Below are 15,675 nucleotides of genomic sequence, written 5' to 3'. Positions count from 1 at the left end.
ATTATTACTCTCAAAAAGAAATAACATTTTAACCATGTTAAAACATAGTGCTGGCTGGCCTAGAGTACTCTAGGTTGCGTGGGTAACCAAAACTGAATTTCCTGTTCGATTTGCCAACCCCAGGAGGAGCATACTGATGATATGCTAACAGCAAAACACTCAAGCAAATTAAGTTCTTAAGCACAAAATTTACCTTCCTTTAAAAGGAAAAACAAAAGGAGAAACACAGGCTTATGTTTGTATATATGTGGTAGGTTAGAAAGAATGCTTGTGGACAAACATTGATTAGATAGCTTTCGGATCCAGCAAAGATCTTTGCATGCCTGTTGACAAACATTCCAGATGTTGTGGGAGTTCTTTAACCTTTAAACTCATACTAATCTGTAATTCTTTTGGGAGAGAATCAGCAGTCAAGGAGAGGGGTGTACTATAGACATTTTATTTCCTTTGCTGCAGTTGATAGAGAATGACCCACGGCCTTTAAGACTTAAAGGGATAATTAGATCAGATTTGCATTTAGCCTTGATCCAGCAACCATTAAGTAGGAAATACAAAACTTTGCAATAGCTCTATTAAGACATTTTATTAATGCATCTATTCATTATTACTAACTCACTTGTAGAGTTCTTCCACTGTGAAATTTAAAATTCTTGATGTTATATTTGGCTTAAATGGTCATAATGATAGCCTACATCTGACCCAGGGCTCATTACCACATTGGTGTGGACAACATTATTAAACAACAGTACAAAGAAACTCACTCCTGAGTATTGTGTTCTGCCAGATGCGTGAGAGCTCTTACACCTTTGTTCCTATTACAGTATTCATAGTTTCCTGTTGCTTGTCCTGTAAGATTTTGTTTAATGAAAAATAAACAGTTTTCAGAGGCAGCTTCCCATCAGTGATGCAGGAAGCATATTTTTCTTCAGAATATGCATGGTACTCAACACAGACGGGTCCTGCTTTATAAATAAGGCTTTTCTGGCATGACTGCATCAGAAATTGCTATTAGGTGTTGTTTATATTTAACAATTTATGCATAAGATGTCACAAATATGAACCGCAGTAAAGAAGAATTCAGAGAGAAAATAACTGTAGGGTGCATTGAGGAAAGCTTCAGTCAGTGCCATTTCTGAGCTGAGCCTCCAAAAACATGAGAGCTTTCCAAAAGTCCCAGTAACAGGCACCAGTTATCATGGAACAGCCCAGTGGGATTGAAAAAGGATGAAGGTTCAGCATGAGTCAAGCTCTGAGCCACTAGTTATGACAAGGGCAGTGTGGGATGGCTCTACCACCCTCTATCAGCTTCATGCAAGGAAGCAAATCCTGGGGACCTTCTGCATCTCCCCCCTAGTCTGCAGCTTGAAAGAGAATTGGCATTGATTTTAATGAAGACACTTTGCTTTGACATGGTTTGTTAGAGTTCATTGTTTTGCACTATCATTTGTTGTTTCAAATCAAGCCAGACCAGTCTTCAACCTAAAAGTTCCTGTAAAAAACCTTACCTTCTACTTATATATGAAAATTTAAATATCTGAAAATTCTGGACACTTCTGTACTTAAATGAAGAGACAGTTTACTACCTCCCTGTAAATGTAGAACAATCAGCAATGAGGCAAGACTGGTATAAATTCAGATGGCTTATAGGCAACGATTCAAATTCAAGTAGAATATGTGATATTTCATATCCTCAGCCTAAACACTGGATATTTTGTATAAATACAAGACTAGTTATCAAGATCACAGATATGAAGACGGGAAAATCTGGTTTTTAGTAGAGGCAGCTCAGAAGGGCCAATTGCAGCAAAAATCCTTACTGTGTTTACATTTTATTTGAAAATACTCGAATTTTCAGGATGCTGCAACTGTGAACAGTTTGCTTTAACAACAGACACGAGGATCGGCTCACAACTATTTACCTAACCTAGTCTCAACCAGTGTTAATAGCAGTAATACCAGTGACTGCAGAATACATTAAATAACAAGATACTAGTGCCAGACTCTTCAGCAAATCTATAAGCAAAATAACTAGCACAGTACATAACCCACATGCATGCATAGTTCCTCTGAACTCAGTGTAAATATTTACCTGAAAAAAACATGTAGTACTTTGAATCAATCAGAGAAAAAAGGTATATTTAAACATAGACTACAATACTGCTTTTTGAAAAATATTTAAAGACATACTTTTCATAACAATTAGGTATAATTTCAATGGATACTTCAAAGCATATCACCAGAATTGATTGGTTCATTACCTCTATTTTTGCTATTTTATTCAAAGTACAGCAGTGTTGCGCTGAGGTTTTCTCCTGACTGCATAGTGCATGGCATTCCGCTTTTCCAATAGCAGAATGAAGTAGCAGCACAAATTGGTCTGAAATATGATGAAATGGCATCATTACTTGTGTATGAAATCTAAAAATCACTGCACTATGACCTTAATTTTAATTGGCTTTTTCTTGAAACTAGCAGCCAAACCTCACCACTGATAGAAAACCATTAAATTATTTCTAGTCCCTAACTCCTCAGTGAGCGATGTGTAGCTAGTAACGCAGTCACTTATTTTGCCCCACACTGTGGGGAACAAGATATGTATAGACACCTCTAGAGAATCATCTGTGGTTACATTCATTTGACCTAAAGGAAGTTCCCTTTGTTCCCCAGAAGTTAAAAAGCAGATTTCAAAAGAAATCACAAACATGTTTTTCTGTATAAGCCTCAATTCAGCACTCATAAGGCCACTCCAGGTACCAATGTCTTCTTTAGCTCCCAACAGTGTCATTACTATAATCTCGTTTGGTCAAACTATTGTAGCTTTGCTTGTATAAACACAGAGACTCAAAACAGTATGTCTAGCAGCCTTCCATATATTCCATGGCTTTTTCTATTCCACCTAGTATTTCTAATTCACATTTTGCAGGTATTTTATATTTTGACAGCAAGCTCTTTGTCTCATAATGATGAGTATTAGCATTTTGCTACAAATATTCTTGTTTTAGCCTGATAATTTTACTATCTTATCTTCAGTGTCTAACCTTTACATCAAATAAGGACATCCCATACAGATCAGATTTATAGTTATGTATGACTGATGTAATTAAAACTCTCAAGAGAACATTTAAAATAAAAAGTCTTCAAGCTTTTCCTGCCTAAATTGTTGTTAACCAAAGACAATACTCATCATTTCATTACTGGAAATGGAAAAGTGACAGGACATTTAACATCTGGGCACTTATTTTCACAAGTCCTGTTTTTTCAGCAGTGTTTAGATTCATTAAAAAAAAAAAAAAAAAAAAAAAGAGAGAGAGAGAACAGTAAGAGTAAAATGAAATGGAAAAATTTTCAAGAGCAAACCTGATTTTTTTTCCCCTGTGCTCAGCTTAAACAGCCACAAGGCCAGGATCCCTTTTCTTGTTTTAACCTTCCATGGATCAGCCACATGGCCATACAGGATGCAATATTCACCCAAAAAAGTTTGATATAGTAAATGTCAGTAGATCTCTCCACCATTGTGCCCAGACAGACACACACCCCCTCTCCCTTATCTTTCCATTTCTGAATAGGCAGTGTGAGGGTATGGGATGCTCTGCACTGGCACAGAAGACAGTTGCATCAAATCAGTATTCACCAATTCAAAACATTCAACCAGTTGCAGTGTCTCTCCCAGGCAATTTATCAAGGTTATACTCTGTTAATAACTTATCTTCAGAAATAATGACATTTGTATTATAAAATTGAGAAAAAGAGGGCACTTTAGAGGTAAGTGCCATTTATTTAAAACGCTTCCATGTTAGAAATCATTTTATGGGTGCCCTTTAGACACTGGCACATCTCCATATTTCAGCAATCGTTCATCATTTACACGTTCATAATTTGGGAAAGTTTTGAACTCAAAATGAATAAGAAGCCTACACACTGCCTCAAATGGCCGAACAAGCCTTGATAACACTTCATAGCTAAGAGACTCTAAATAAATTAAATAATGAGTAGGGAAGCATGAACCTTTCCTAGTCTGTCTGTGAACACAGTGAAAAGTAGCAATAGTCTCCCAAATCTAGGATATAAGACAGAAATCTGTCTCACCAGTCAAAAATCTCCTGTTACCATAGTGATGGGGACTGAGCAAATGACTAAAAATACCTGGTCTTATTCACACTGTCTTAGAAATGTGACCTAAATGACATGATTTTCCATGAGAAATTAATTGCTTTTACTAGGAGTCAACGCTGAGAAGCAGATAATGTGCAAGTATGATGTGTGGTCAGACACTCGGAGAGACCACCTTCTCAAAGATGCAGCTTGAACTGAGACATAGCTGGAAGGAAGTATATAAAAAATTGTGATAAAAAGAAACCATATGCAGGTCATTAACAAATCAAAAGCACCAGTTAAACATGGGTTTCTCTCACTAAATAAAGTTGTACTTTAAAAGCATTCTTTGGAAATGCTGATACATAAAATTAACCACGACCTCCAAAGAAGATCCCTGTCCACAAGAATCTCCCAGTTGTGATGACTGTCAAACTGAGGAAGACAACGAGGTAATAAAAATTCATGTTTAGATGAGCTTTGGTTCACAGCACCTACATATGTCAGTACAAACCGAAAGTATGCTGCTAAAGTGTGCTAGAGGAGAAATTGCAAGTGGCATCTCCCACCTCAACTTGTGAGGTGCCCAAAGAGGCCATCTCCATAAGTCTCACACAGGAGCTGCTGCTGTTCTACACTAAGGACAGAGCATTACAGGGTCCTCCACTGACTGCCCTGGGAAAAAGAAAAACCAGAAGGAAGATGCGACTCTACATTGGTTTGAAGGGCTTAATCAGTTACAATTTTTTTTCTATTTTTAAAGGGTAATGATCTCCCTCCTATTTACAGTACAGGATATCTTGATTCTTGCCTTGTGATGTCTTATTTTATTTACAAACATTCATCTATGTTTGTGAAAGTTTGTTGGGCTGATCTGTTTAAGGATGTTGGAAGGCAAGCACCACTGACTTTACAAAGGGGGGAAAAGTTTTGCCTGGAGACATTATATTCCAGCATTGTTAGACACAGTGGGATTCTAGAAAATGTACTTCATTTCAAGCATAATGATAAAATGCTGCATTTTTAAAAAGATCATCATCAGGTAGGGTTTGTTCTGACTATGCTTTTAAGAATAGTAGCTTCTTTACTCATGCAAGGAGAAAAACAAACAGGCAAAAAACCCAAAGCCTGAAACATCTACGGCTGAAATTGTGTACCATTGCAAAGCCTTTTTAAGAAACCACTTACCTGGACAGACCAGCTGGAAGACATGCTGTATTACACTAGCAGGTATTGAATATCCACAGTCTCCCAAAAATTCAGGCAGATGGTTTCTGTCCTTCTTTTTGTCAAATTCTCTCTTGAAAAACACTGTTTCATAAACTGAAGAAAAGAAGTTTCCATCAGATACATATTCACAATAAGTTATTAGGCACTGATTTTATTTAGAAATATTTTCTTCAGCATCTTTTCTTCTCTTTTAGAAAGATTTTCTTCAGAATCAAGTTAATACGCTTAGTAAACTTTGTATGAAAACCTAGGCCTATGCAGAGGTCATGTGATGGAGTAGTTTGCTGCTGACTTAGTCTTGCACTAAAGTGAAACTCACACATCATCCTTACCAAATGCAAAGGCGAACAGTTAGGCTGAAAAACATCTCGCTTGTATTAGAATTTATCAGTATGGAAAGGTGATGGACTCTGCAGAACTAGGCTGGTAGAAAGAGATCGAGGTAAGTATATAATGATAGTGGCTAACACTCTTTTGTACTTGGCAGATATGCTCAAAATAGGTAAAGCAGTATATTAAACTGCTCCCCCTAGGGTAAAAGGCAAGGGGAAAACTCACAGTGTAAGACATTGTCCCCAGTATTATCGTAATGAGAATGCCCATAGATACCTTGACACAGCTACTTAAAAAAAAAAGAACAAGGAGGACTTATACCGGTAGGCTCACAGTCAATTATTTTCTTCATAAATTTAAGATATTAAATAATATAGTTTCAGTCAGAGACTAACTCAGAGATAGCTGTTGTGTGATTTATTTTGTACTGCTCAGGGAAGAAAAGATACAGAATAAAAATAAAAAACTCTGCAGTCTCCTATACATTCCCATCCACAGAACATTTCAGCTGATCTACCTAGCTCACAGATTTTTGTAGAACTGGTGCAATTCTGCAAATCTTTCTCCCTGAGAGACAGAGGATACTGGTCTAGCTGATTTACTACTAATTAACAAAACCACCAGTTTTCCTGTAAGGGTTAACAGCAATAGACCGCATTACACTCTGTGTTATGCATGAGCATCTATAACATGTCTCTTTCTGTCTTCAAAGCAGAGCAAATTAATGTCAACTTAACATTTCAGAAAAACAACATATGCCCTTTAAGGCAGAGTTTGCGCTCTAATCTTTGAAGACCATAAAGATAAAACAACACAAAAAAGACAATACATTGTCCTGCAACATCTTATCACATCTACAAACAAAGAAGCTTTGAGGGTATAAATTTAAGACTTCTTATTAAAGCATCAGTGACTCAATCATCAACCAGCATTTCATTACAATATGAAGAGTAGTACAAACTTTTCAGTCAGCCAGCATTAGACAGTATGAGTTATGCAGCCTAGATAAGATTATCCCTTTTTAGTAGGATATAGATTATGTTTTAGGAATTATTTAGTTTTACTGAGGTTTTTTTCTAGCATATGGGGAAAATCAAATTATGTATATATACATTTCTTTTTTTTTTTTTTTCTCCTATGTGAAGTTAGGAATATAAGACCTGATTATGGAATTTAGAAGTCAAAACTGCAACTACGCCGTAAATCTTCAGATTACATGATTTGCATCTGTAAGGCATTTGGAGGGAACTCAAAGCCTACCCACTGAATATGTTCAAATTAAATATTACAATCCTCCTACTTTATACTGAAGTATAAAGCTTTATGAATGCAGAATTAAAGGACTGAATGGAAATGGGAATCAAGTTATAAACAATTAATACATATCAAGCTCAAAAGGCATAAGAATCAATTAGAATCTAATTCCAGTATTTAATGGGTAATACTTTTTTATTTCTCTGGAATGCTAATGCCTATTTAAAGGAGAGAGAAAAAAAAAGAAAAAAAAAGTGGTACATTTCTAACCCTTAGGTATGAAAATGGTCACCTAAGTCCAACTTGCAGTACTGCATTTTGATGCATGGTTGAAACCTCATACTAATTCTTTTCTCAGCTTTTTCCCATGAGGAAAGTGATTTTCTAGTATATGCACTCATCTAATCTTAAATATACTCTGTAATGAGACAGTCACCTCTTACTCTGGAAGAGGAATTTGAAGGGCAATGGATCAGACAAAAAGGAAGCTTAGATTAAATTTTGCAGTCTAAACTGCTTTATATTTTCTTTAATATCTTCATATAATCCTTGGGGTCATAGGGACTACACAAATAGAAGCATTCAGAAGAATGCAGAAGGCAGGGAGGAAAGCATCTGGAGCTAAGGAACAGGCAGTTTTGTCAACTATCTCCTCTTCTTTCAACACTTCTCTGCTTACGCATCAGGAGAAGCAGCCCTTGTGTCTGTGCCTTCCTGATTATGCCTTCAAGCTATTGTCATTTATGCTTCTCCTGACCATTGCTGTTTATTCTATTGTGTGTGTCCATGAATTTTCCACCATACAGATGAACAACAACATCTATCTTCTCTACCACGCTTGCTTGACTGTACAGTAAGCCATCAAACTAATGAGGAAACAGGGGAAATGAAAGCAGGTATAAAAAGTATTTCCATGAATAAAATGTATAATACATGGATTGCTCAAAAAAAATCTGCAGAGAGATCTTCTTTAAAGAGACTCTCTAAACACACAAGTTATTTATTTAATAATGTGAGATGTTTAAGTGTTATTCCTTTCCCACACAATTCCCCAAAAATACAATTGGGCAATAATACTAGGAAAAAAATATCTTGTCAAGAATGAATGAAAAGGGTAAAGTGTTAAGACAATTGTGATGATAGTTTTGTACTTTCTCACCTACTATCTCATTACAAATCCTCCTTCCTGACAGTCTGTGACACTGCCCATCACTCAGCAGTTAACAAAGTTACAGTCTAAGAACCACAACACGATACAATCACAAAGTGCAGCGTGCAAGAGATAAAATAGTTAATGATAATAGTTAATAATTAATCTCCTCCTCAAGTGACCAGGAGAATCTCTTTATTTAAGATAAACCCTGCAGTTCTGCAGTGCCAGAATGACACCTTAGAAATGCAGCTGTGCATATGGAGACATAAAACCTTCCTTGCACCAAAAATCAGTTTAAAATAATTGTGTTGCAGACATGGAATATGACAGGAATAGACAGGCTACTAAAATGAAAAGAAAAGATAATTCTATTAAAAAATGGGATGACTTACATTTTTTTTTTGTCCATCCACTCCTCTAATTCAAAATAGCAAAGTGATGTAGAGACATCCAAAACACCAGCTCGACGTTTAATGCAGGCTATCATTTTATGGTAGTACCTTACAACTGCTGGCAAGGATGGCCCATGACTTGTAGAGTGTAATTACAGATATGTTTCACTTTCACTACTGCGAGAAACAAGTGAAGGGTGACTAAAGAAACAGATGAGGAGGTGGAACTGAGAGGTGTGCAGCATATAAGAAAATCTTTTAAAAAAGCAAGAACAAATTCCATTCCTGTAAGCTCATATGGACAGATACGTAAAAACAATTACTCCATAGTGCTGATAAGGGATCATGCTTTCCAAACATGATTGGATAAAACTATTTTTGGATAAACACTTTATTCCAAATTAAAGTAGTAGATGGGGAACTATTTGAAATACTACCTGCACATAATCAAAGTCTTGGGGAAAGACAAGGTTCTGTAGCTCAGCAGAGGAAAAGTGGAACAGTGAAACTTGACAAGGTGAGAAACTCTGTGTTCAACATTCATTTTTTTCATTAAAAGTATGTTGTGGGAAGGAAAATCCATACTTGTTTCCTACAGCCCAGGGGTAGATATCAAGAAATGCTGTCTCACTTCATCATTAATTATATCAGCATCAAAAACTTCCTCTCCTCCAGTATAAAAAGTGAAGGAATATTTTTAAAGGTTGATGATTGCCAAATAATATGACCTGATTTTTATTACCCTAGTTTAGGATTATGGAAAACTAATAAAACACATTGTTTAATGGATAACTTAGTTCCTACTTGACCCACTTATTTGAATTAGGTACAAGTTTTCTTATGGTATACTCCTTAGATAGGAGGCTTAGACATCACCAGAAAAATATCTGAACTGAAGTTATGCGGCCTCCATTAGCACTCAACCTGCAATGTGCATAAGCCCTTTTAACTTGGTATAAACTCTGAGATAGAAGGCAAAAGTGCATATTATGGCATTCTAGTATGTAATTTCTCAGGAACTGGCATTTCATTTAGCAATACTAGATGACAAACATGAAAAACAGTAATTATACTATAGAAACCATGTTGGGTTTTTTCAGTAATTGAAGCTTAAAACAGAGTGGAAGAAGAGTGCAATGAACAGTCCGTTTAGTTACAACCTGTTTTCCCTACCTGAAAAACTGCAAGCGCCAGAATTAACAGTACAATATGCATGTATACCAAGACTCTCTGAAGGCAGAGGGATCAAATATCCCACACATCCTTCTAAAAACTAATAGAGAGCCTTCTTGAGACCAGGTGATGGAAATGGGTCCCAGCAGAGCACTCACTATCACTGAATTTTCCCTAATCCTGAAGGTGCAGAACAGCCGTAACAGAAAGACTAGTTGTGTGGGGGTTTTTTTCATAGCAAAATAGTAATAATCAAGAATTCTTACACTACTACAATATAAGGGGTACACGGATTAAACAATCAATACATTACCTTAATCTTTACTCTCCTGAATGCCCTGTGCTGAAGTCACCCTCTCACATATTTTTGAATGCAAATGGCTGCTTTAAGTACTTCTCTACTGCTAGGATGCTTTCTACTATCACGAGAAGCTTCAAAGACTTTCTGGTGAGTTACACGTTTCTTCTGAGTTTGAAGGTCAAGGCATTTGTCACTACAAATCAGTGTACAGAAGATTCTTTTTTCAGTTTGGTGGACAAATTCTTGAACTATGAATCAAAATTCTAGAAGACAAATTGTAATGTGCACCTAAAATAATTACAGAATCACATAGAATCCTTTTATTTACATGAATAGCTTGAAAAGATTGAAAAGGAACTGTTGGTCATTTACCATCTACAATTACAGAATTAGCATCCAAATCTGCTTGCCAACTGTTCTGCTGCAGCTGCGTAGATCTGCACAATGCCCATGGCTTTGTAAACTATAAGGATTAAGTTATTATTTTCAACATTGTTAACATTTTGAATTCCTATTCAACTGTACAGCTTTTTTATAAAACGGAGAACACAAAAAGTCATATTTTTTGTGAAAATACACTATTTCAAAAAAATTAATTTGAGTAAGACTAAAAAATAAGTTGCCTACCAGCTCTTACAATTGAACTGATAATACGAACTATATCAGATACACACATTGAAACCTTTAAGTGTCTCTTACATCTGAATGCTAACTTCCATGGGTTTTATTAATGTGTAGTCATTAAAGGTGCCAGGAAATTTCCCCACCCCAAAAAAAAAGATTTTACAAGAACAAAACCAATCATTTTCATAAGAACACACCAGGAAATGCTGTACTGGAGATTTTCCTGTCAAAACAAGATAGCAGAAATACCAGAAAAGCCAAGATATTCAATAACCTGAATTGTATGTGTATTTGCTACAGCAAAATTACAGTGAAAGTAATTTTAAAACCCTAAAAGCTCTCAATTTTGTCTTCATACAGAATGAGTATAAAGGAACTCTCCAAAGTTTCACCTCTACAGTCCTCCTGTGTGATTACTTGACTACATCCCAACTGAGAAAGTAATCAAAATATATGTGATGAATAATCAAAATTCTAGATTTTGCATTTCAAGCACTGCAACTGGAAGAAATTTAAACCAAAATGTAGCTGAGGATTTTTCATCGATCACATTTAGAGCTTTCTTTTTTTCTGAATTGTGAATAGAAATAGTCATTTTATAGTTAAGGTCATAAGTAGCTGTGTGCTGTAAAGTCAGTTGCAATTTTACTTACCACATCCAGATTGTGCCAAGACTAAACCAATCTGCTTGAAATATCATTGAGATTAAAATGTTTTTTGATGCCTGGTCTTAATTAAGGTGCTAGTCAGATAAAATGCTTGAGAAATTGAGATCTGAGTATTTATCAAAATTTTGTCTTTTGCTGGGGTTTTTTGTTTGTTTTTGGCTTTGAGGTTATAATATATTGGGGGTTTTATAAACAAAATAACTTAGATGATGAATTTCAAACTGGTTATTTTCTGGTATTCTGTAGCACTTTCTCCCTCTAGCCAAGAGCCTGCAGGATTTTTCATCAGACCATCTTCTTATAATTAAAAAATATCATTTGCACTTATTCATCATTCCACTCTACGCCACAAAGACAAATCTGTTCCATCAATCTTGATCTCTCTACTGGCTAAAAAAATCTTCCAGGTATTTCATATAAACCTCACAGTATGGGACAACAATTTCACCACTCACTTATAATCTGATACACCCTCTAACCTTTTCCACTGAACAAAGAATTGAACCCTCTACCAGCTTAATTCAGCTCCATACCAGCAGAGGCTGTGCATTTATTATTTTCCACAGAGATTCTATCAGAGAACAGCAGCATTTTAATTTGCATTGTAACTACAAAGAAATTGTAGTTTTGTAGGTTGTACAGGGAACACTCTGAGTGGACTCATCACCACAACTTTTTCTAGACAGGTCTAGCCAGTTTGCAGGTCATGCCCATCTACTCTGAGACATAAGAATATGCCAAGCATGAGGATATTCTACGACTACATCTGTGGACTGATCAAATTCACTGTCTTTGAAGATCAAGGAACAACATTATGTCATATGGACAGGAAGGGAACTACCTGAATTATTGGGTATATATAGAATATACACAGTATTTCTATAGATTATTTCTTTCCAAATTTTGAGAAAAAGTTTATCAGAGGAAGTTATCTATGTTGGGAGGGCAGGTCCCATTGTGCTGTCTCACAGAAAGAAAAGTTTGAAATGTTTTCTTAGCATTGTTTTCAGATTTATTTCAAATTCTAGACATAGTTTGACTTTTCAAGCAAGATCTTCAAATCACTATGTAAGTTGAGGTAGAGGCAGGTTATTTGGGGAAGGCAGGGCACTCAGATGGAAGGAGAGAAAGTCTTACTAAAATCAACAAAAAATAATTATTTTTTTAAAGATAATGTTTTTCAGAACAATTCTGATTTTGTAAACATTACCTTCTTTTTTAGATGTACGATAATAAAAATTATATGAAAGATAGGGACAAGTGGCTGTTTGAAAGATTGAGTGTACAATCAAAGCGTCACTTAGGTACAGCAGCTGTCTGCACTACAGATGTCTTTGTAAAATCAAATTCGTGCTGCAGATCTGATGGCGATGCATTGAAGGGCTCTTCCTACTGAATTATACATGGGGCATTTTTTTTTATAATATCACAATTTAATTTCATGCAATTTACATATTCTGATTAATAGTGTTGTGTAAAGAAATGTTTAATATGCTCTGGCACTGCTGTATAAATAATGCCTTATATCAGTATTTTGTGCTGTTCTTAAAGATTAATTTATTTTAAGGTTGTGTTCAAGTTACACTGTTCTTTTTCTTACATGCCACAAAAAATGCATACTACGCTACCTCTTGCTCAATGTGATTTCTCTCAGTTACACTAACAATAACTTTTACAGGAAAATTTGCTGGTTTAATACAAGAAAATAGCTAAACAGAAAAAAAAAAAAGTGGGTTTTATTTAATAGGTGTTTAGAACATCATAGAGAAGAACAAATACCAAGCATGATGTTTGAAAAGGAATTTCTATTAAACAGTTTATCTGCATTAATATATATTCTATCACTTACAAATTTCAGTTCAGATAATGCTACTAATTAGTTTTGGCTGATATTGAAGTATTTTGTATGCCCCATTTATAAAAGCTGTTTGCCCATCTGTTAATAGGTTGGAAGTGATTAAAGGACACTTATTTTGGCTGTTGCAAAGGCCAAATCATTTTAAAGCTGCAAATATGTGACAAAATCAGCTAAAGGTTTGCCAAGATCAGGACCTGATTTTCTTAAAGAGTTGTGGTGTCTGCTTCCTTTCCCTCCTGCCTAAAGTATCTATGAGTTTTCAGTATATAAACGCAAAAATTCAGCCTACTATGATAGGCCACACCTACTATCACTCTGTTTAAAAAGAGGTTTTAATAAGCTTTGAATGTTTTTCAGATCTCTAACTAAAAAGTATTTCTGCTGTTTGTATAATAATTTTTAAGCATTGCTTCTGAGATCTTAACTAAAATGTGGCTTACAAGAGTACTCAGTATCACTGTGTTTTAATACCAGTGCCTTCTCTTCCTGTCAATTGTTTCATCAGTGTGCGTAAAAGAACAGGAAATCATTAAATAAGTGAATATGGAAATATCAGAGGGAAAAAAAGGCAAAAAGAGGGTAAGGAATCTGAATGAAAAGGACAGTCATGGACAGTGAGCTGGGAATCAACAGCAAACCAAAAACCCTAATGGCAAGAGATTTATGTGTGCCATTATTGCGAGATAATTACAGACTTCACTTCCATCTGGAGAAGAGGATTTCAGTCATATGTTTAACTTAAATGAAGACAAGAATTAGCCTTTTACGGAGAGCTGGAATAACGCCTATTGCCTACCTGAAAGCAAACCTCACATATTAAATTATACCCTGCGTTTTCTCCATATACTTAATGCTTTACAGTATCGGGACAGAACCTAAACTGACCCTTACTCTAAATGAAAAGTAGCAGTGGAGTTGTGAAAAGAGTATTCAAACAGATATTCTAACCCTGGTTTGTCTGCAAGCCCCAAATAATTCTTTTCCTTGACTGGATTTGAACCGTAATACCAAAGAGAAAAGACCAATAACTAACCCTAGACTTATTTGCTTCATCTGCAAATTTAATTTTACAAATGAGCAACATAAAGTGCTACCGACATACATTAAAGACATACCACCTGCTTTGTACTATTTTAATGGAAAATCTGTCAAGCGCTTTCTTTAATGATTATATGTCTTAAAAATTCAACAAATGAAAGGATTATCACTGAAATCATATTAATCTGCAAAGGATTAACAGCCTACTGTTGAAAGACTTCATGAACTGCAATAGGAGAGGATCTGAAATAAAAAATGCAGAGCGCTCTTCACATAAATAGTGCAGAAAGATTGTAGAGGTTGAAGCAGCAAAAGTGAAAATGGAATGAAACAAAGAATAGTGATGTGAATCAAACACTTCAGCACTGAAAATAAAACAAAATAATAGAAATGCTATAAGCTGTAACACCCTTACCACCTGTATACAGTTTACTCATTTTCTTTGTAAGTATCTGGACCATTTGCACTCTCATCATAATTTTAAACAGATTTAGATACATTATCTGAAATGTCTTGTTTAAAGAATGAAACAGAATTTTATTGAACATATGAAACACTGAGAATGAAGTCTTGATTTTCTACTGATACAGTCTTCTTTAAGGGATAGAAAGACCCCCACAGTTTATAAAATACTTTATCTTCAACAGTACACAGCTTAGCTTTTAGAATTTCAAAACACAAATAAATTGTTTTATTTCTCTGTTATATTTTCCCTGCCTGTAGGATATTAAGGAAATCATGGACAGGTATTTCTTGTTATTTAATGGCCAACAGAGTTCATTTCATCAAACCTCATTCGGTAGTTATCCATATTTATGAAGACACTTAAGGATGTGTTTGATTTCAGCTTTAGTAGGATTTAAGGATATGCTTAAAGTTAGGCACATACTTAAAATGCTATGCTGAATTTGGATGAAGGCAATTGCATGCTTACCTGAGCTAAAGTTAAAATTAAGCGTATGCTTAAGTGTTTTGTTGAATACAGATGGAGTGCTGAACTGGAGCCCAATGATTACTCATAAGTGTCAGTGTGTTCTCAATCCAGAAATTATCACTTTACAAATAAAATCTGAAGATATGCATGTACATAATCAATGTATGGCTGAGTAGAATTTTGATGACCAGCTAATTACAATTCATGCAGACATAAATTAAGAAGGTGATGAAACATTGCTTAAACTCAAAGATACATCCCAAATGATTCAGCCAGGATGTACACAGAAGACAAAATATGACAGTAAAACAACATGGAGGCATAAAGACAAGCCTTAAGGTCATGCACAACAACAGCTTTCACTTCCAGTTGAAGACACCACTTTCAGCCTCAGTGGGCTCAATTTAGTTGGTCTCAGGGCCTGATACTAAAATTTGCCTGATTTCCTGAGGCTGCAATGATGTTAATGGGAAGTTAATATACACATCAGATAAACAGACCCCGTTCACACAGAAGAACCCAGAATCACCATTCTGAGGTTTTGCAACTTAATGACATTGAGAATCTATGGATTCTACTTGGATATAGTGTAAATAGATGACTAAGACCTATTCATATTTTCTAA

General features: G+C 35.4%; 1 protein-coding gene across 1 annotated transcript in view; it reads right to left on the bottom strand.

Annotated features, from left to right (window-relative positions):
- Positions 1 to 15,675, bottom strand: part of IQCM (IQ motif containing M) — a 113,219-nt gene that overhangs the window by 60,210 nt on the left and 37,334 nt on the right. Inside the window, 4 exon segments of the mRNA XM_074864956.1 lie at positions 5,281 to 5,428; positions 8,457 to 8,592; positions 9,628 to 9,635; positions 9,941 to 10,121. Of these exon segments, the coding sequence (XP_074721057.1) occupies positions 5,281 to 5,428; positions 8,457 to 8,592; positions 9,628 to 9,635; positions 9,941 to 10,121 (473 nt within the window).

Source organism: Strix uralensis, chromosome 4, assembly GCF_047716275.1.
Source record: "Strix uralensis isolate ZFMK-TIS-50842 chromosome 4, bStrUra1, whole genome shotgun sequence".
In the NCBI taxonomy this organism is placed as follows: Eukaryota; Metazoa; Chordata; class Aves; order Strigiformes; family Strigidae; genus Strix; species Strix uralensis.
The sequence above is the reverse complement of the archived record's forward strand: the minus strand, read 5'-3'. Positions and strand labels throughout refer to the sequence as shown.